Raw genomic sequence first — 21704 nt, 5'->3', positions numbered from 1 at the left:
CTTCTTGAACATGAACGGCAGACTGCTACTTCCTAAGGGGATAGGATTATCCACTTAGGTGTGAGCACCATGCCGGCTTCCTTAATTTGTCCACATCATCAGGTGGACAATAGGTTCTTTGAGATCTGAATTTTTAGATAAGGTCTCATACCCATAACCTTTCTTTTTTGAACTGTCTGTGCTGTATCCCACAGGCTGTGGTAAGTAGTATTTTTCATTTGACTAGGAACCTTCACATTTCTCCTGATTTCTTCAACCACTCAAAAGCATATGGGAAGTCTGCTTCCGTCTTGACAAAACATGGTCAACATTATCCTGCTCCTTCTCCCGCTTCCCTCCCTCCCTCCCTTCTCTCCTTCCTTTTTCCCTCTTTCCCTCTTCCTCCTTCTTTTTGCCAGTCGAGGGCTCAAACCCCTGGGCCTGGGCTCTGTCCCCAGCTTCTTTTGCTCAAGGCTAGCACTCTACCACTTGAGCCATAGAGCCACTTCTGGTTTTCTCATGCACCTTTGTGCCTGGGCTGGTTTTGAACCATGGTCCTCAGATCTCCTCCTGAGTAGCTAGGGTGACAGGTGTGAGCCACCATCACCGGGTGAGCGGAGGCGGAGGAGCGTTCAGTTGGTCTTGTTACCATCAACTGTCCGGAACATTCACTGCTCCTCTTCAATGGCAGGGAATCATGTACCCAAGGCTCTACTGCAGTGCTCAATCTCCATTTCTTAGTTTCTCTTGGTATTGGTATTGACTTTCTTCAAGGATCTGTTAAGATACAAGGAATAACTTTTTGGTACGTTTTTAAGACTTGTTATATGGCCTACCATGTGAACTATCTTGGAGAAAGTTCTGTGAGCTGCTGAGAATTTTTCCCCTGCAACGGTATCTGTAGATGCCTAAGTCCACTTGACCTATGTATGGTTCGGGTTCACTTGTTAAGACAGTTAAACTTGGTTAATTTTTTTGTCTCGATGTGAGGGTGGGGTATGGAAATCTCCCACTACCACTGTATCTTTTACGCCCGCTAGTATTTATAATTATTTCCAGGTGAGCAAGCTTGGTTTCAAAGGTTATTATAGATGGTAAAGCACCGTCTTGGGCTTATATTAAGTTCTAAAGGCGTCAGGGCTCCTGTTCTGATCTTTTTAGATGACATAGCTTCCTAAGTGTGTTTCTGTTTTAGGGAAACCTTCCTTCACCTGGCTGGTAGTCGGGAGATAGTTGTCCAGCCAGCTGCTGGGCTCCACTCCCTAGCACGGCTTCCAGGCTCCTGGGACAGCCTCTTCCAGTCCCAACTGCTTCTCCCATTTCTATGGTCTGCACTACTTGTAGTGTCTCCTGTCCTTCCTTCTTCCCCTCTGCAGTGGAGCTGGTGATTGGTTCAGTGGGTATGTGTGTCTTCTTGATGAACTGTTTCCTCTATTCGTGCATGGTTTCTAGCTTTTCTAACTTGGGTTTGATGCTGATGTTGGACAGTAACATTACTCCAGTTCTCTTTTGGACTCCATTTACTTGGAAGAATGTTGATTTCCACTCTTTCATTTTTTTTTTTTTTTTGCCAGCATGTCTCTCGGAGAGTAAGCAGCTCAATCTCAACTGTAAAATCCAACCAGGACAGTCTACCTCTTTAAAGATCACTTTTATGCCTATTAGTGACAGGTACAGGCTTATGCCTGTAATTCCTGTAATTGTTTTTCCAATTCAAACCTTGTTTTAGTTATCTTAGCAGTTTGCTAGTATACTGAGCTGATGCTTGGCACAAAACTCTTTTATTGAGCAGCCAGGATGGTGACTTCATCCATGTGCAGGATTTCTCTAAGTATCTTCTGGCACAGTGGAGGGAGGGCAAATATTTCAGCAGGTTTTAAAGATAACTGCTGGATATTGGGATCTTCGTTTACAGATATTTACTGCAAATGCTGAGTATCATTCTATACGTTGTTGGTGTTTTAGGGTTTCTGCTGAAAAGGTCTGATGTAACTTCGATGTTTCCTTTCCTAGGTAAAAGAAGCTGAGCACGTTTGCGTTCTGTACAGCTGGCATTTTAGCCATGTTACTGGATTCCAAATTCCTTATTCCCTGAGATTTGGACAATTTTCAATCTTATTGAATGGGTTTTCTGTGATTTTCATCTGTATCTCAATTCCTTCCCCCACACTGAATCTTTGGGTATGTGGTCTCTTAACCATGTTTCAGAACTCTGACTTGCTTATCTGAATGCAACCTTTCCCTTCAAACCCTTATATTTTCTCCTTTATTTCATGTAGTCTTTTATTTTTTTAAAAAATTGACTTCTTAAAGCTTTTCATTTCCCAAGATTTCAGGTTGTCTTCCCCAAACCTCTTGGTGAATTTATTATACAAGTACTTTTCTGTATGCATGTACATATATGCACACACACATATAATTATCCTTAGCTGTACAATGGGAGCTGCGATTCATCAGGTTGAGTACAACACATCTTTATTAATGACCTTTTTACTACTCTTATTGAAGTCTTGAAACAACCTTTCTCCATTTGTGTACCTGTCACCTGTTTTTTTAAATAATTTTTTTTTTGGAATTCTTTTGTATTTCTTTGGACTCAAAAAAATTTACAAACTTTTGGAGATGTCCTATTTTGACCCCTCCCCCATATTCCTTTTTTTTTTGGTGATCCTGGGGCTTGAACTCAGGGCCTGGGTTTGCTGTCCCTGAGCTTTTGTGCTAGCACTCTACCTCTTGAGCCATAGCGCCATATCGTGTTTCAATACTGCCATCCATTTATGTCTTTAGAAGAATACCTGTTTTAAATGGGGAACTTTTTAGTGAAAAGCCTTCACTTGAGGTCTTCAACTCAAAAACAAGCCAGATATTTCAATAAGGACAGAAAAGGAGTTATAACTTCATAGAACTTAAAAAGGGAAAAAAGAAAAATCAAGACCTCCAAGAGGGGGAAGTGTATAGGATGCAGTTACGGGCAGCGACTTAGGAATAGGATGAAGACGGTTCTGAGAAGTGTGTAGGATGCAGTTGCGACTGAGGAACAGGATGAAGACTATGCTGAGAAGTGTGGCAGCGACTTAGGAATACGATGAAGACCATGCTGAGAAGTGTATAGGATGCAGTTACGGGCAGCGACTTAGGAATACGATGAAGACCATGCTGAGAAGTGTATAGCATGCAGTTACGAGCAGCGACTTAGGAATACGATGAAGACCATGCTGAGAAGTGTATAGGATGCAGTTCCGGGCAGTGACTGAGGAACAGGATGAAGACGATGCTGATTCTTCCTTGCTATGAAGATGGAGATGCTGCTTTTTCCTAGGCTTGTTTACTTGCTGTGAGGTCAGGGAGTTAGTCGAATGTGTCTGAAGGCTTTCCTGCAGTCACACCGTGCTCTACTGTGACAGGCGTGGGACAAGTCCTGCGATGTTTTCTGCCATCAGGACCTGCTTGGAGTCCGTGGACCACCCACCCCCTGGCTCCTCTACATCACAGGCAGCCCGTCAGTGTGGACGCAGATGTGGGAAATGCATTTCACCAAACATCTCTGGGGTCGAATGCTACAAGTAGTTCATCTGCAACTGTCTGAAAGGAGGCCGGGTGGGAAGAGTGAAGAGATCCTGTGTGCCCGACCTTGTGTGACTCTGGGTACCTCTGTGATTCCCAGCCCACTGCTGGAAGTGCAGACAGAAGCCAGGAAGTTAATGATACTCCATTTCAGCAAGACAGCCATGGTAATACATGCCTGTAACTCCAACTATTGCTTACCTGTGCAGGAGGCATAGCTAAGAGGAAAATGGTCCCAGCCTAGTGGAGACAAATACATTAGCCCACTTCTGAAAAATAAAGAAAAAAAAAAAACCCAGAACTGACAAAGGCTGGAGTGTGACTCAAATCACAATGGCCTGACTTCAAATCTCAATAGTGCCAAAAAACAAAAACAAAGCCTATGTTCAGGCTCCTTTATAATCAACCATGCCACTTTACAGACAAAACTGAAAACTACAGCTATGTATGTAAAAAGCTCGTAAACATCTCAAAGAAATAGCATAGCCTTTCAGGGAAACCATCTATAGCTCCTGTTTTTAGCAAAGTCCAGAGATTCCTACACTGAAAGCATGAAGACCGGCACACAAGCTTTCTAACTCAACAAGAAAAGTCAAAGTGAGCTGTAAAGACAGAACCCTCCCTTAGCTGAAGCCTCAGTACCAGCACAAAACCAAGATAAAACAAAAGCACAAGGTAAATGCAAGCACTCAGGAGGCTAAGGCATTAGGACCAACTTCAAAACTAAGCTTACAAATGATATGGCAGAGCTATACCACTGTTCTGCCTCCCCAAAACAATAACCCTCAAGCTTGTCAAATAAAGGTACTATTTATAAGCACTGCACTTATCTCCAAGGTAGAAAAAAACATCTGTCGTGCCAGCATGAACCACCAAACCACCTCACCGGTGCCCCGCTGCCAAAGATGGACTTAATGCATTTAGGTTTAGCCTTTCAACTCTCTAGGCCAAGTTAACAGTGGTATTTTAAGTTAATACAATTGAGTACACATACTTGGTGATATGTGAAGATAATACAAGCAGTATAGTAGGTCATCTTTTAGATCCTAAAACTTGGAAGTAATTTAAAGAAAAACATGCAACAGAAGTGGCACGGTAAGAAGGTAAATACGTGAAGTGGCCATGGCTCTCTGTACAGTTAAGAGCGCCAACCTTATCATACCATTTCCACTAATGTAGAGCGTATCTTGAGGAAAAAAAAGCATAGGTCAAGGTTGGAATATTTTTAGTGCTTAATAATACTATCCATAAGTAAAGAAGCACATATAACATTGGTGGCTGTACTATCAGTTCTGCTAAAGCTTTGCCTACAAGGTTATGTTCTGGGTATGAGTTTTAGAATAAGCAATCACAATCTGACAGCATTACATGAACTCAGTAAATGAAAAACTAATGTCCTAGTCTTCTTCAGTAGGCTAAATACTCTGTAGAGAAATATGCAAAATATAAATGTATAATACATATTTCCTATTTTTTGGTCCTTCAACTTTTCCTGAAGAAAAATGGGGAAACTATGCTACATTTATTCCTCCCTGGCAAATTATTTTTATTTCTAAGTTTGACCATTTTGAGAAAAGAAGCTATAACTATTATCTCCTGCAAATACTGACTCTGAGAAAGCTTCATAGCCATGGAAAGGCAGAAGTTAAGTCTTTGGAAGATGTATTATTTTTGGTACATACAAACTTTAGATTTCAGGAATAGATTAAAAGCACCAAAATTCATTATTTAGAGAATACTTTATTAGTTTCTGTAATCAAACCCACGTAGATAAGACCTTACATATTTAATACAGTGCGTTTACCCCTGTACAAATGGAAAAAAATTAAGTTTAACATTTCTAGACCAATATGGCTATTAATTTCTGTACAATGCCAACTCAACACGGTAAACTGGGATACTTTTTCCAAAGTTGACAGCACAGCTAAAGTTTCCAAAAATTCAAATTATATATATGTATATATATATATTTATATTTATATAAAAAGACCAATAATAGCAGTATGTTATGCATCAATAGCAGCAACAGCTTTTCCAGGTTCTGCAGTCATCTGAACAAAATTAGACATCCAGCACATCCATTAATAAAAAGAAAAAAAAAGATAAAAAACAAAACCCCAGAAAAATGCGAAGTTCTGTTACTGTTGTGGTACCTGGCACCATTTTTTTTTTTATTAACTTCTCAATCATCATCTGGAAAGAAAACATTCTTGAGTAACATCATTAAAAACAGCTCTGATAAAGCACAGTCACTACTACGTATCATAAAGCAGGTACAAGATATTTATATTCACAGAGGGATGATACAGTACTGTCCTACGTCTATAATACTAGAGGATACAATTAAAAAGGCATTATTGAGACTTGATTCTACTTTTCCAGCAGAGGGCCAAAGGATGGTATGACACAGCTCTGTGAAGAAATGCACTTTCTTAGATAGGAGTTCCTTCCATCAGGGGGACAGTTCCAAGTACTCAGTCTCTTAGTGAACATCAGCTACAAACCGTTTGAAAATGGAGGTGCGGGAGCAGGAAGGGGGGAAAAAAAACCCAAACAACAAAACAAAAACCATACCCCACAACCACTGGACGCATACCAAGATGACTGAGTGAAGGCAAGCAAGAATCAACCTGTCTGCTGTATGTTTGAATGGCGAGACCCTCACAGAGCCAGATGAGAATGGCGAGACCCTCACGTAGCCAGGCCCTGCACGTTTGGATGCTGTCATTTGCTCACTCAACCAGGAAGGGGAGATCAGTTACTACAATCCAATGACCATGTTATAAAAGTAGCAAGCTGCCATGATAGAAAATGAGGCTTCTCTACCCAGCACCAGTTATCTTCAGCTCACTTCCAAACCACACACATCATAACCATCTCCAAAGAATGCAAGGAAGGGAGGGAAAGACTCAGCGTTCTGATGGATTGGCTGGGACCAACACATTGTTCAGGTTGAACTGTTTATCCTCTGTGGTACTACTTTCTTCCTATTTTTGGTGTTTCACCTAACCATTAAGAGATTTTTAGATCTAAGTTGTATGCACTCAAGGACTATGTGCATGTATCTGTATATACATTCTGACTGAAGATGCATGTCCATCAGCTGAGTGAAAGTTGTATAGGTGTTAGCTTGCGAAGGTTCATTTGAACTGGCACAGCAGCTGTGTGTCAATGTAATTGCTCCTGTGCCCCATGTGCACCTCTCCAAGCTCTACACAAGGTAACGTCACAGACCAATTTTCCTCTGTGGCTGCTGGCATTATCAGACTTCATTCTCCCTATTCTCCCTACATACCCTGCAGGAAACTACAGCCTTACGATTTTGTTTCTTCAGTTTTGATTGCCTGAGGTTTGATTGGTCCAGTTCTAACAGGCTTGGTAGCTATGGCAGGTGCAGGGGGCGGCTTTTCTTCTACTTTTTCCTGACAGACACCAGGAGGGTCGGTCCGTGTTTCAGGAGTTTTACTTGAATCACTGTCCACTTTCTGAGCTTTGCCTCCTATCTGTTTGCTCTGTTGTTGTTCAGAGAAGAACCGCTGCGTGGACTGAAGAACCTCTGCTCTCTGCTTTGCCTTAAAAAAAAAAGAGAAACAATAATTTAAAATGTTTCAGCATTATCTAAGCCTGTCAAATCAATCTCAGTCCAAGTTCTTTTACCAATCACAAATCATTTTTCTCTATCTTGGTTTGGCCCAAGCCAAAAGTACCTCATTGATCTTTCAACTTTCAATGTATAGACTTCTTCCTATCTCTGAAAATATTCCATTATATTTTTATTTTTACATTTGAAACAATAACCACCTCCCACCATTTTTCCAGAGTCTGCCCTCTTAGCAATAAAATACAAATTGCTGCTGGACTGTATCTTTTCTGGGATAGCTTATTGATATATTTTATTCAAGGAGGCTGCTTGCAAGTCTGAAAACATACATGTAACACTTAAAAAACTTCTAGTTATCAATATGTGGTCTACAATAAAATGAAAAGGAAGCACTTATATTGTGGCATTACCAACACCTAGGACCAAATGTCTTGTGGCTGAGTCCTCTTCCCACAGCTCTCTTCTGCAGGGGAAGAGCATCAGAAATTAGTAACTACAACTTCACTTGATCACTAAGTTCTGATAGCTCCTACCACAATTCTGAGCTGGTAAAATAGTTTCATAGTTTCACTCACTATGTGCCCCAAAGATTATACTTACGTTACTATATACAGTGTAATATATATATATATATATATATTAAATCTTAAGTTTCATATAACAAAAAAAAAACTTCATGTTCTCAAGGTAACCTATACTAACCAAAGATTTAGAGCAATTTAAGAAATTTTGTATCCTCTCCCACCCCATGAAAAGTTCTAATGTCAATTCTAATAGGAATGTGTGAAAACCAAGTGGTAAATAGCTAGGAGCAGAGTTGGAACCAAGGCCAAATTACCTCCAAAGCTTTTTAGCACACTAGTATTTTTTAGTGAAAAACAAAAAATCCAAGGCACATGGCCTAATCAAAGATATTAAGGCCTCTGGTAGACTATAATCTGATTATTATTCATCATCAGAAACACAAAGGATGTCAACTCCAAAAAAAAATTCTGCCATTTGAATTCTTTAAGAGCATCATCACATATGTTTCTAGTTTAGTATAAAGCCATGCTGTGTACACTCCCCTGTTTGTAAGTAGTATGCTCTTTGTTGTAGCCTGGTTTACATAGTGGCAAACAGGTAAAATGCCTACTAAGATCTCTAAAGTCAATCTCTTGGTCTACATAGTGGCAAAACAGGCAAAATGCCTACTAAGAGCTCTGAAGCTAATCTTCAGTGAAACACTGCAACTGGCTGGACAGGCAGACAGATAGGCTTATGCTCCAAGAACTGTCCCCACACAAACTCCTAAAGGCACCTGCTTTAGCAAACCTCATGTTTATTTGTGCCTTTCATCATGAAGGATCCCAAGGTGCTTTTAAGTTTGTCATGTACAACTGCACATTGTGGAAAATGGCTTCCTTAAGTGGCAGGCAAAACACTATGTGAACACTGCTTGTGGAAATTTCAAGTGACTTATAAAGGGAGAAAGGTCAAGATAGTAACAAGTCTTACCCATTTCAGAGCTTTCAAAGAACCATGATTACACATTAAGCTACATTTTGCAGTGGGGGCAGGGTAGGGAGAGGTAAGGAAGAAAAACAAGGAATAAAAAAAAAGAAAAAAAAAATGAGGAAGCTTATAAATAAACCACCAAACCATATTACTACTTTGCTATTTCAAAAAAATATAACACATGAACTCAGATCTCCATCAAACACTTGTTTTATAAGCAATTCATTTGGCCGCAGAGTTTAAAATGTTAATTTGCTGACTATAGTTGCAAAAACAAAAACAAAACAAAAAAATCCCCCAAAGAGAAAAAAACCCCAAAAACCCCAACCCCAAAAACCAATTAACAAAACACTCCAAATCCCAACTCCAACAAACCAAAAAACAAAAAGGAAAAAAAAGGGGAAAAAGGTGAGGGTAGGTGGGAGGAAAAAACAACAACAACAAAAAAATCAAAGTTAAAAAAAAAAAAGAAAAAGGAAAAAAAAAAAAAAAAAAAAAAAGGAAGGAATCAAAGTCGTTAGCGTGGTTTAGTATGCTAACACAATGAATGCCCGGATTTGTGACCATGGGTCCCGAGGCATTTTAAGACGTTCAGAGACAGACTCTTGATCTGCTGGCTGTTCACGCTGTACTAACCTTCAGATCTTGTTCAGCCTTCAGCACAGCCTGGGCCTGATTACCTCTGACTCCCGACAGTGATCCACAAGGGCCCCTGGCTACGTGTGGCACACGAGCGTGGCTCATGAGGCCTGTGGTCAGCGGAGGAGGCATCTGGCTGGCCAGAGCCACTGGCGGCCTCTGTACAGGCGCTGGGAAGGTGTTAGTATGTGGGGCTCTTACCAATGGAGGGACCAGGTTAGGCTGGGAGAGAATCTGAGTGAAAAGACAAAACATACAACATTCAACTGTTAAAAAAAAAATTGCCCATCAGACCGGGTCTGCTTATCCCAGAGTAAACCTGCCCACTGTGCCAATGAAAGGCAGTTTATGGGTTATGTTATTTCATTAATGAGGACAAAGGACAGGCAGGCTGTGACTGGAAAGTTGAACAGAAAAATTAGGCAAAGTACTCTATGGCACTTCAGTTGGTTCTAGCTTCTCAGCTAGACCCTACATCGAATAACTGAGTAGAAAGGCTATTAATTAGGGTATCTTTAAGAAAGGTATGAATGCAGAAGAGATCCACATCTAAAACAAATGCAATTTGATGATAAACAGACCTAGTCCAACAATTGTGTGTTTCAAGTTTGTGAAACATTTTAATCAATTTTTTGTTAGTCTTTCAATATGACCAATGAAGGGAAGAAAAGCCATTTTTTCCATATTTACTGAAAACATCTTCCTGAAAATTTTACTTAAGCTGCACAAAAACTCTAACATATGAAAACCACTTGGGGCCTAGAAAACAGCAAGCATTGGGACCCTTCGCTGAAAAATCAGCTTCCTCAAAAAAAGATAAAGGAACAGGCTTCAAATGACCAGAGCTGTGTGGGGACTCTTCTAAGAATTTCTTGTCTGCTTTCTAACTAAACAATTACTGCCTGTGTTGAGCTACATACTTCAAGGAATGCACTTGAATACCATAAACATGTATGAATCTGGAGATTTTCCATTCAAAAGTTCTTGGTAAACTGACTAACATGTAAGATCGTAAAACTGGATATTTACTCAGACTAACGATCAAATCTGAGTAAACCACACTCATTCTTTCTTCTATCTACCTACCTGGGGAGCAAACTGTGTAGGAAATGGCTGTGTCATTCTCACAGCCGCAGGGGCTGACTGGAACTGCTTCTGATAGACAATGCTGCTCATTTTGCTGGACTGGCTGTTCGGACTTGTTGAAGTAGCCCTTGGAAGGAATCCATCACTGGTCAGTACAGTAGCACCAAATGAGAAACACCGTTAGATTTATAATGATTCTTTAAGTATTTAACACATGGTGATCCATTACTTTGAAATACTTAAGTGTCCATCTTACCGGAAGGGACTAGATGTTGGTGTGGTGCTTCTACCACTGATTGGAGGTGTGCCAGGCTTTATATCAATGCCACTTCCAAAGGCTTTCAGTTCCATTTCAGACATCTGAGAAAAAGTATAAAATAAAACTTAACATTCTTTCAGTTTCATAAGCTAAGTAACAGCACTTAATCTTTAAATACAAAGGCTCAATCCACAAAAGAGGAAAAGACCTTAGGGAAAACATTTAGGCTTCAAATTCCATGGAATCAACAAGGCAGTTAAGACTTATACTAAGTAAATGACTCTGTAAACATAACTTCTCCACAATGTGTCTTACATCTGCGTTATCTGAGGGTTTCTTTTTTGCAGGGTGTTAAAAAACAGATTTATTTTTATAGACTATGTAGATGATACAAACACCCAGCTTTAAAATCTGAAAGAGGCTGTCCAAGTCTCTCTTTACTTACCTTTCCTGTGGTGGCCATCATGCTATGCTGAGTCCCAGCAGGGATTAACCCTCGGAAAGCCTGGCCTACTTGTGGAGGACGGCTCAGGCTTGGAGCCTGTGCTTGTGGGGTGCTATGTTGTAATGGGGGCTGAAGAGTCTGAGGCAAAGCAATCAGAGGCTGTCCTGTAGATCCAAAATTAGTCAAGGAAAGCTGGGATGCTGGCAAAGGTACTGTAACCTAGAAAGCAATCAAACAAAAACTGCAGCAATTTGCTTATGATTATTGTGTATATATACACATATATGCATCTATTGTAGGTGTAACTGATATGTCTCAGACACAAATCTTAAGCTTCAGTAAGTTACTGCTTTCATTCTTTTGTTTAATGTACAACAAAAAGTAAGGGAAGAAATGGGTGGAAGGGGTGAGAATGTTAAGGGGTGGCACTGACCAAGTGCATTGTATTCATAAGCTACTTTGTTGTAACTTCCTTTGTATCACTACTTAATGTACAAAATTGAGATGCATTGTACTCATAAAACAACAACAAAACAGTCAGGTAGGACTTAGTGATGGCAAACGTCTCGCTGCTTGGGCAACTTCATCATGTGCAGCCCGAGAGGCTACCTCCGCAAGCTAAGGTGACTTCTTTTTGAGATGACCAGGGCATGCAGTACTGCCCAGGCTGGCCTTAAAGATCTGGGCTCAAGTCACATTCTCCCACCTCGACCTCCAGTACATGGGTGTACACCACAACTTTACAGGTAATATTATCTTAATAATATCAAGCAGTCTGTTAGTAGAAATATCAGGTAGCGTATGACTGGAGTTCTGAAATAATTATGATTAAACTGTCCACAGTATATATTAAATAACTATAAAATATTTGAGTAAACTTGAATAAGAATGAACAAGCATCAGATTCTCATATACGTGTTAGTTCGCCTTTTGTCAGCATCCCACCAGCTTTTAAAGCATAAGATCATTAACATTTTTAAAAATTCAACCAATTTTTCACTCTAAATGTGAAAAATACTCTTAAGTATTACTGAATCCATATTTTAGGCATTTGTCATTTGTTCTCTGTCATCCTCTGCCACCCCCACCTCAAGTATTAGTTAGGATTATAGGCGTGAGCCACCAGCAACCCGGCCTGAAATTCTTTAGTCTTCCTTTACTTCTAATACTAAATGGGTAAATCATCTATCCTAATTATACTTAAAAGATGGTTTTCAAACTTCCATGTTCATGGATTTTTTTTTGGTCCAAATAAACTATGATATGGAAACGTATTTTGAATATAAGAGGTATAACCAGAACTGCCTGAAGTAAGGTTCTGGGGAGGAGCGGAGACTGGTGCGAAGAGACTGAATGAAGCCCTCACTTCCTCCTAGTGGACACAAAGGCGTTCCCAGGCTTCTGCAGTGAAGTTTGAAAACCAAGCTTTTTTTACCTCTGCTCCATAAATATTCAAACTTTAATAATAATAATAATAAAAAGAAAAGTGAGGAAATTTACCATGCCATAGTTTACCTGCTGGAGAGCACTTGGTGATTGGGCAGTGTTATAAAAATTTGTTTGACCAGGCTGCTGTACTTGTCCAGAATAAAGATTTGAAGCCTGGGTAAGATTTGCTCTAGCCTAGGAAAGAAAAAAAAAAATTTAAAAGCAGCAGTAAATTAATGAAAAATTGCTAATTCATCTATGGAGACTAGTATTTCAAAGCAAACTGTTAACAATACTAGCAGTAGATAAAAAGACTTTAATCTTCCATTTGAGCTACATCTCCAGATCCAGCTTTTTGCTAGTTAATGAACTAGTTTCTGCTCAGCTGACTCTGAACTGAGATCCTCAGATTTCAGTTTCTTGAGTGCCTACGATTATAGGTATATGCCACCAGTGTCGGGTAATTATTTTTTTCTTTCTGGATGTATTTTTAAATCGGAATACAATGATTGTACGTTGTTCTGGCCTTTGCCTTACCTGGAGAAGGTGTGTATCAATCAACTGGGAGCTTCCCAGTCCTGATGCCTGCCCCAGCTGATGTTCATACAATATAGGGATAGGCTGAGTATTTGAAGTCTGCTGGAAGGCAAGACCTGACTGTGCCTTGGCAAGTTCTTGGTGTTGTACAGCTGGGAAGTTGTGGATAGCAGTTCCAGAAAGCACCACAGATGGCTGGGAAAGACTGCTTTGCATAAAGGCTGGTTGAGACCTACATACACAAGAGGAAAAGCTTGTGTTACAAATCCATTTTATTTGGGATCTAAAATTCTTAAGAATGACTATTTTAAGATGACCAAGCACTGCAATTAGCACACAACTGAAGAAAAGTGGCAGAGAATACAAATTGTTCCTACTGTTTCAAGATTTAGAGATCTGCATCTAACAAAATTCCACATGTAGAAATTCTGCAAAAAGCTTACTATTGCCAAGAAACTGATTGTCGTTACTTCTTGAATTATGAAAATGATTCTCTTTTTACATGTTTACTGTCAGCAATGTCCTAAATAAGGACTATGCAGATGAGGTTATAAAGAAAGCAAAGAGTAGCTGAGTGTTGCTCACACCTTAAACCTGGGTATACAGGAAGCCTCAGTAGAAGGACTGAGACCTAGACTAGCTCAGGCAAAAAACAATGGGGGTGGCTCAGTGGTGCCACAAAAACAAAACCAATCAAAAACTCCCAAACATCAGAAACCAAAACAAACTGTACTTAGGGACATAAAATTCTGAAAATCTAAACCTGTGCTTTCCAATACAATATATATTTGTCACAATTACATATGTATGTCAGTGCACTGCTACTATATTTTCCATGGCTATGGTGGACAATACTAATTTATCATTGTATTCTTTTTGACAAAACACACAATGGCAACTTTGTTTCAAGCAACCAGCATCAATTAATGGGATGGGAGTGCTAGATCTGATCTCCAGCAACAGCAAAAACAACCCAGGCTTTTGAGAATGAAAGAAATTACTTCCCGGCTGGGATGTAGCTCAGTGGCAAAGCGCTTGCCTACCAAGTGCAACGTCCTGGGTTCGATCCCCAGTACCAAAAAAGACAAGACAAAAAAAAAAAAAAAAAAAAATACAGTTTAAAAAAACCCAAACAAACAAACAAAAAAAGAAATTACTTCCATCTTCTATAAGGGTAAACAATTCTACAGAAGAATGTAAAAGAAACAGCCCAGGGGCTGGGAAGGTGGCTCAGTGGTAGCGCACTTGCCTTGCACGCCTGAGGCCCTGGGTTCGATTCCTCAGCATCACATAAGCAAAAAAGAAAAAAGCCGCAAGTGGCGCTGTGGCTCAAGTGGTAGAGCGCTAGCCTTGAGCTGAAGAGCTGAGGGACAGCGCCCAGGCCCAGAGTTCAGGCCCCATGACTGAACCCCCTCCCCCCACCCCCGCCAAAAAGAAATAGCCCAGTTAAATAAAACAGTAAGACCAGAATAAAAAGGAAGTATTATACCTGTAACAATACAGACATTCTAGATTCTACTGAAAACTTTTAATCAAAACAAAAAAGTAAAAAGTATTATCTAAAACATACAATTTACCTTTCAACACGTGTAACAGCAACCTATGTCATGGTGCGTCGTTCCTACCACTTGACTCTCCCAGCACCACTCCTACTGCTAAGTCAAATAGAGAAGAACAGAGATCCTGGGGTTCAACCCAGGCTGTCTCTTACATTGTAATCTGGGGTAAAAATGCTATATCTTGATGCCCAATTTCCATTGATATTGGATGGAAAGCATACAATTTACTACATGTGAAAGGTTGGACAGTTATCACATGTAAGGAACAGTTAATAAAATGTTTTCATTATTCTAATTGTAATGGTAAATAAGGGCATCTAACTTTCGTTTTTCTTTTGTACAATATAGCTTATTTGGTCACCACTATCATACTGCTTCTGTTCTTTATCTGACATTGTATTTACTCCTTTCTTTTCAGTTCTCTGCTCCTAACACATGGTAGTTATTTGCCATGCCTCAGCTTAAACATATTTATGAAGTAAACCTTTAAGGTTCTCAGCAGCTATTTTCAATGATTTTTAAATGCTGTGTGGGAGATGTTGCCTACTTTATCAAGATAATCTGAGGTTGAATTATCAGAGACTAAAGCTCACAACATGTAACTAAGATGCTTGAATTATTTAGTATGATTTACCACAAGGTCACCCCAGCTTTTGGGGAGAGTCGTTGGAATTATGGTAAGGAAAACCAGTAACTATACTACTTTGATTAAATGCAAACAACTTTGAAAGAAATTACCTATATGGTTGAAGTGAAGAACTGAATAAGTCCTGAGCCTGGGAAACAGCAGGTCCAGCCCCTAAACTCAGTTGGGCCTGATGCTGCCCTTGCAATGGTGCGTAAATAGGGATTGGAATCTGCTGGACTGAAGTTGGCTGCAACACAGTGAAAAGTACATGCATACATAAATGGTACATATGCAACATATGAACATGTAATACAAATTAGAAGATTCAGAAAAAAATAAGACATGAGAATAGAGTATTTATTTATTTTACACAAATTTCCCCTTCAATTAATTTAACATTATTAGCTAGCTGAATTCAGCACTGGTAAATTTGTAGAAGCTTAAAAATTCTGCTAGTCCGTTATGCAAGGTAAGAACATAACTATGTAAGTTAAGTATATAACATCAAGGAGCTTATTATGGGAGTTCAATAAAAATATTAAAACCATAAAAATGTCAAGAAACGAATATAGGACAAAGTAGTCTTTGAAATTTACCTGAGAGAGACCTGGCTGAAAGCCCTGTTGCTGAGCGAGGGATGGTGGAGCTAGCCGTGCATGCTGAGTATTGAACAAATGACTTGTGTCCATATAGAAAGCTGGGATTTGAGCTGAAGACCATCAGGAAAAACAAAACATAACAAACAATAAGTGTCAAAATTTCAACGTTTTCCAAATAGCAAATAGTTTTATAGAGATTTCAAATGAATCATATGAAAATAGTTACATTTGAAAAATTAGCAATGTAAAAACATGCCAATTCAAAAAGATGTAAAATTTTTGAGAGAGAAGGAAATGTAAAATATAAGCTGGTGCCAGTGGGTCACATCTATAACCTTAGCTACTCAGGAAATGGGCAACTCAATGCTAGCCTGTGCCAAAAGTCCATGAGACTCCATCTCCAAATGAACAGCAAAAAGCCAGGTTGAAAGCAAGTATTAAGTGGTAGAGTACCAACCAAGCAAGTAAGCAGGGAAAAGCACAGGGCTTGATTTCAAATCCCACAACCAGCAAAAAAAAAAAAAAAAAAAGGTTATCATGAATAGAGACTATGCTAGTAACGCTTCATAAACCCACACACCCAACAAGCAATGTACTCCATCTGAAATATTCTCATTACAATTTAGCAGAAACTTAACTAATATATAGTGTATTTAACACAACATATCTTACTACTTTGTGATTTTTTTTTTTTGGTTGGTCATGGGTCTTGAACTCTGGGCTTGGGCGCTGTCCTTGCGCTCTTCAGCTCAAGGCGAGCACTCTACCGCTTGAGCCACAGCGCCACTTCTGGTTTTCTAGTGCTTTTATGGAGATAAAGAGTTTCACGGACTTTCCTGCCAGGGCTGGCTTTAAACCGTGATCCTCAGATCTCAGTCTCCTAAGTAGCTAGGATTACAGGCGTGAGCCACTGGCACACAGCTTTTGTGATTGTTTTTATACAGCAGTATACTCTAGAAAACTCATAACTTTTAATTTGTCACTATCATAGTTGTCAGATAGGACTCTTACATCTGTTAACTACAGTGATATTATATACTCATAAATCTTCTAAGACAATTTTCAAAAATAATTATGTCAATATATAGTATTAATACTGCTTGGTATAGGCAGATAATAACTGATAGGTAATGATTATTAACAGATGGTACTTACTAACCTTATACAAGATAAAAAAATGCACCTATTTTAAATGTAAATGATTACTGAGTTTAGGTACTTCAAATGTTACAGATGAACACTGTGACATTCAAAAGTTTCAGACACTCTACTCTCAGTCTGTAACCTTTATTATTTATTTGTATGAAAATATGGCATACTTATATATTAGTTTGCAAGCTATCAGATCATCATGTGTCAGAAATGTACAAGAAATATTGGTACACATCCACAGTGTCCGAGAGTCCTAAAATTCTTGTTAAGGAGGGATAGAATTAAACTCTGTAGAGGGACATATTTATAAAGCATATAAAAAAATATCTAATCTGGAAAGCATTAGCTAAGAGAAAAAAATGATGTTAAAAAATCTTCATTCTTGCCACTCTTTACAATATTACCTGCTGCAGACTGAGAAACGTAAACCTGTGGACTCTGTTGTTGCTGGGCAATAAGAGAAGGCATACAGCTTAGCTGTGAAAAATGACTTGCAGAAGGCAGGCTGCTTGTCTGTAACTGTTGCGGTTTCACTTTACAAATATTAGGAGGGTCTGATGTGGTGGTAGATTTTGTACTCAAAGAAGAGGTAGTGTATGTACCAGCTCCTGTATTTGGTGAAGGGACAAGAGGAAAATACAGCATATTTAAAAAAGCCAACCAAGAACTGAGAAAATTAATGTTTACACCCAATATATAAAGTATGCTCTTCATGTGGATGGGTTCTACACTGGAGTATTCAAATACTGTAGTATTGAAAAATTTTGAGAAAAAGTCAGATAAAGAGTCTATTTCTTTTTAGACAATGTCGCCCTTCCCTTGTTCTATCTCAGTTGTTCCCTCCCATCCCCACCCACAAGCTGTATAGTTCATTTGTAATGTAGTATCTAGTATCACTGCTCTTTGTGTATTTTAAGCAATCTAGAAGCAATTCAATGTATACTAGAGGGTGTATGTAGGACACATGCAAATATGGCATTTTATGGAAATGATCTGAGGATTCAGATTTCAGTTATGATCATGGATGGGACCTGAAACCATTCTCAAATTGCCTTAGGCCAGAAGTAGATACAGGATAGTTTAAAAAAAAAAAAAAGGCTGGTGGCTCAGTGGTAGAGCGCTTGCCTTGCATGCATGAGGCCCTGGGTTGGATTCTGCAGCACCACATAAGCAGAAAAAGCCAGAAGTGGGGTTGTGGCTCAAGTGGTAGAGTGCTCTCCTTGATATGAAGAGCTAAGAGTTCAAGCCCCACAACGGACAAAAAAAAAAAAAGAAGACTGAGTAAAAGGGTAGTTAAGAAATGGAACGGTGACTCTTGAACAAAAGACGTGAGGGACAGGGCCCAGGCTCTGAATTCAAGCCCGACAACTGACCAAAAAAAAAACAGGATAATGGATTGGGATTGGGGGGGAGGGGGGAGGCTGGGAAGGGAGGTGAAGGGTAAACAAAGGAGGAGACTGCAATGCTTGGTAAGAAATGTACGCATTATCCTGCCCATGTAATTGTAACCCCTCTGTACAGTATGTTCACAAATAAAATTAAATTAAATTAAAAAAAAAAACCAGGATAATTTATATTTCCACTCATTTTTGACCAGAACAAGTGCTGCATATTACGTCTAATTATAAATGCAAATGGGCCTTGAGAGATCATAATTACTCCTAAGAAAGTCACTCATTAATATTAGATTTTTTTCTTCTGTGAAACTGATGTATCTTAAGATATAAATAAAGATGAGTAACGAGGTGAAATTGTAAAATTTAGACCCTAAAGAGCCAATTAAGTGTGTTAATCAATGAGCTATGTGATCATAGTAATATAAACAGAACAAACTGAAAATTCTAATTGGCACAATAATACTGCTATCACTGGTGCTCGGCCAAAATATCTATTTTAGCTATTTTATAAGAACCATGATTATATATTAAGTAAAGAGCGCAATTTTTCTAGAGTCAAACATTTTAGGAAAATTTGTTTCTTTTAGAGGCAGAGAGGGTCCAAATGGACAGTTTGAAAAGATTCTACATCAGTGAAAATTTAAGAAAATAAGAAAAACACTAACCTCAGGCACTAATAAGACAATCAAAGTAAACAAACCAAAACAAATTCAAAATTGGAGTAAACAACCCAATCAAACCAAACCAACCCAAAATATAATGCATTTCAGCCTACATCTCAAACACAAACAAAATACAACTAACCAAAAATTACTTCTTATTTTCAGTGTTACCAGAGGTTTGAAAGCAGGGTCTCAAGCTTGCTAGCTAGCGAGGTACCTCATCAATTGAGCCACATTTATAATACTTCTTTGCTTTATACAGGTGGGAACTCCTAACTCTTTAACCCCTTTGCTCCACAGGGCTGGCTTGGGACCATGACCCTCCTATCAACTCTTGGTGCATGGCTGGAATTACAGAAAACTTCTGTTTGTCTAGCTTTTTGAGATGGCCCTAACTATGCTTTCTGTCTTCATTCCCACTCCCTTGACCAGCTGATCGTACATGTACACAGAACCTGGCTTTACATATAAGACGTCATTAGAAAAAATAAATTACTTCCACAGGTTTAGGCAAATGGTACCTTAAATTTGACAGATTGTAAACACCGTGCCATTCTGTGATCTAAGTAGCTGTGTATATGTGAAAATGCAAATTAAAAGGTAAATTTACAGAAAAATTTAGAAGATATTATTTCTTTTCATCAATTCCTGATCTAGTATCTGGAGTATGCATGAGGATCTAGCAAAATCTATTTTAGTAAGCCACCAATAAAATGTTTTTCATACTAATCCAAATTCTGAGAAGGTAAAGTAGTTTATAAAAGAAATGATAACTATTTCATGTTTAATGAAGATTATAGGAAATTATAAATAATCAAAGATATTTAAGCTGAGGATGTTGCTCAGTAGTAGAGTGCCTACCTAGAATGCTTAAGACCTTTAGTTTTTTTTTTTTTTTTGGGTACGGTAGTGGGGCTTGAACTCTGGGCCTGGGTGCTGTCCCTCAGCTCTTCAGCTCAAGGCTAGCACTCTACCACTTGAGCCACCGCGCCACTTCTGCTTTTTTCTTCTTGCTTATGTGGTGCTGAGGAATCAAACCCAGGGCCTCATGCTTGCAAGGCAAGCGCTCTACCACTGAGACACCTTCCCAGCCCTGCTTATGACCTTTAGATTCAATCTCCAGTACCACAAAAAGATATTTAAGCATGGGCACCAGTGGTTCATGCTTGCAATCCTAGCTACTCAGGAGCTAAGATCAGAGGATTGGGGTGTGACGTCTGGGCAGGAAAGCCCACAAGATTCCTATCTCCAAAATGCTGGAAGTGGAGCTGGGGCTCAGAGTGGTAGAGCTAGCCTTGAGTAATAAAACTTACAAACCCTTAAGTTCAAGGCCCTCCTCTCCTCCCTCAAAAAAAGAAAAAAAAAAAAAAGATTTAAGGAAAGGGTATAAAAGAAGTTCTACCAGACAGTGATGTTGTAGGAGTGACAGAAGCCACAGGAATCGGAGGCACGGACGCACTAGAGAATGAACTGTAGTTAGCAGGGCTTGGTCCACTAGTGCTACTGCTGACTCCAGCTGCCATTGGGGGAGCTGTCGAGGTTACTGGAGACCCCTTTTCCCTTATGCTCGGAGAATTCTCCCACGCTTTGCGTGCAGATTCCATCTGCAATAACATAGATATTTATAACAATGTTAACATAAAATATAACCCTATGATTACATTTTTCATTTGCTCCTTTACTCAAACTGAGACGATCTACCAGCCCTCTAGTATTTTGTTCTTATAGCACACCTCAAATTAGACATAGTTCATGTGATCAATAGCTACACATACCTAATAAGAGACACAACTGGAGCATACAAGACAATTATCACAAATATGAGCATACTTAATAAGTGTGCATATTTTAAAGATTCTTAGCAGAACAGTGCAAAAATTGGGTTGAAGGTAATCTCTTTAAGACTGAGTTATAATGGTTTATATAAGCAATTTTTTTTTGTTGTTGCCATTTCTGGGGCTTGAGCTGAGGGCCTGAGTGCTATTCTTGATCTTTTAGTGTTCTACTACTTGAGCCACAGCTCCCACTTAGGGCTTTTTGATGGGTTAACTGGAGTTTAAGCATCTTGTGGACTTTCCTGCCCAGACTGACTTTCAGCTGTGATCCTCAGATCTCAGCCTCCTGAGCAGCTAGGATTACAGGCCCAAGCACTGCCATCTGGCACATTCAATCTTTAATAGCACTGTTAGGAAAGTGGGCCTTTGAGGTACACATTTCTGAAGTTTTAACCTACTTTAAAAATTTGAGAAATAGTACATATTTTACTCTATTTCCTGTAAAAAAAAAAATACACATACTACTTAACCTTTTCTTAATGACTGCCATAATTACACATTCTGAAGAGAATTAGGGCAGGAAGTTGCCGAGTGCTTGCTATAAGCACAAGGTAAGAGTTCCAACCCTAACATGCCAAACATTAAACTAAATCATTCACAACAAACTAAAATTTTCTATTTCTGGCTTCAAGCAAACTAATTAACAATATTTAATTGCATATACAGCCAATGAAATCCAAACAAAACATTTTAATAATTTATTCACTTCTCAGAGAGATGACATAAAAAATAAAAATAAATGGAACCAGAGGAAGTTTTAAGGTAATGCAACTTAACTGAATGACACCAAATGAGTGAAAGGCAAAGTTGAATAGGGATTTTACAGAATTGGCTGGT

At 39.0% G+C, this 21704-nt stretch overlaps 1 protein-coding gene across 8 annotated transcripts in view; it reads right to left on the bottom strand.

Moving 5' to 3' along the window:
• Positions 1-5506: 5506 nt before the first annotated feature.
• Prrc2c (proline rich coiled-coil 2C) overlaps positions 5507-21704 on the bottom strand; it is a 74756-nt gene continuing 58558 nt past the window's right edge. For 2 of the 8 annotated variants that reach the window (XM_042674258.1, XM_042674259.1), the window contains exons 25-35: positions 20435-20636; positions 17378-17581; positions 15819-15931; positions 15333-15469; positions 13036-13267; positions 12586-12693; positions 11071-11289; positions 10623-10726; positions 10367-10493; positions 9278-9514; positions 5507-7115 (exon numbers count right to left, since the gene is read on the bottom strand). In XM_042674258.1, the coding sequence (XP_042530192.1) occupies positions 6858-7115; positions 9278-9514; positions 10367-10493; positions 10623-10726; positions 11071-11289; positions 12586-12693; positions 13036-13267; positions 15333-15469; positions 15819-15931; positions 17378-17581; positions 20435-20636 (1941 nt within the window). In that variant the 3' untranslated portion in view covers positions 5507-6857. Of the gene's footprint in view, positions 7116-7554; positions 7608-9277; positions 9515-10366; positions 10512-10622; positions 10727-11070; positions 11290-12585; positions 12694-13035; positions 13268-15332; positions 15470-15818; positions 15932-17377; positions 17582-20434; positions 20637-21704 lie in introns of all 8 variants that reach the window. The other 6 variants (XM_042674262.1, XM_042674264.1, XM_042674260.1 and 3 more) reach the window with 5 other exon arrangements.

This window comes from Dipodomys spectabilis, unplaced genomic scaffold (assembly GCF_019054845.1).
Source record: "Dipodomys spectabilis isolate Male_0828 unplaced genomic scaffold, ASM1905484v1 ptg000019l, whole genome shotgun sequence".
Lineage (NCBI taxonomy): Eukaryota > Metazoa > Chordata > Mammalia > Rodentia > Heteromyidae > Dipodomys > Dipodomys spectabilis.
This window is presented reverse-complemented; position numbering and strand designations above follow the sequence as displayed.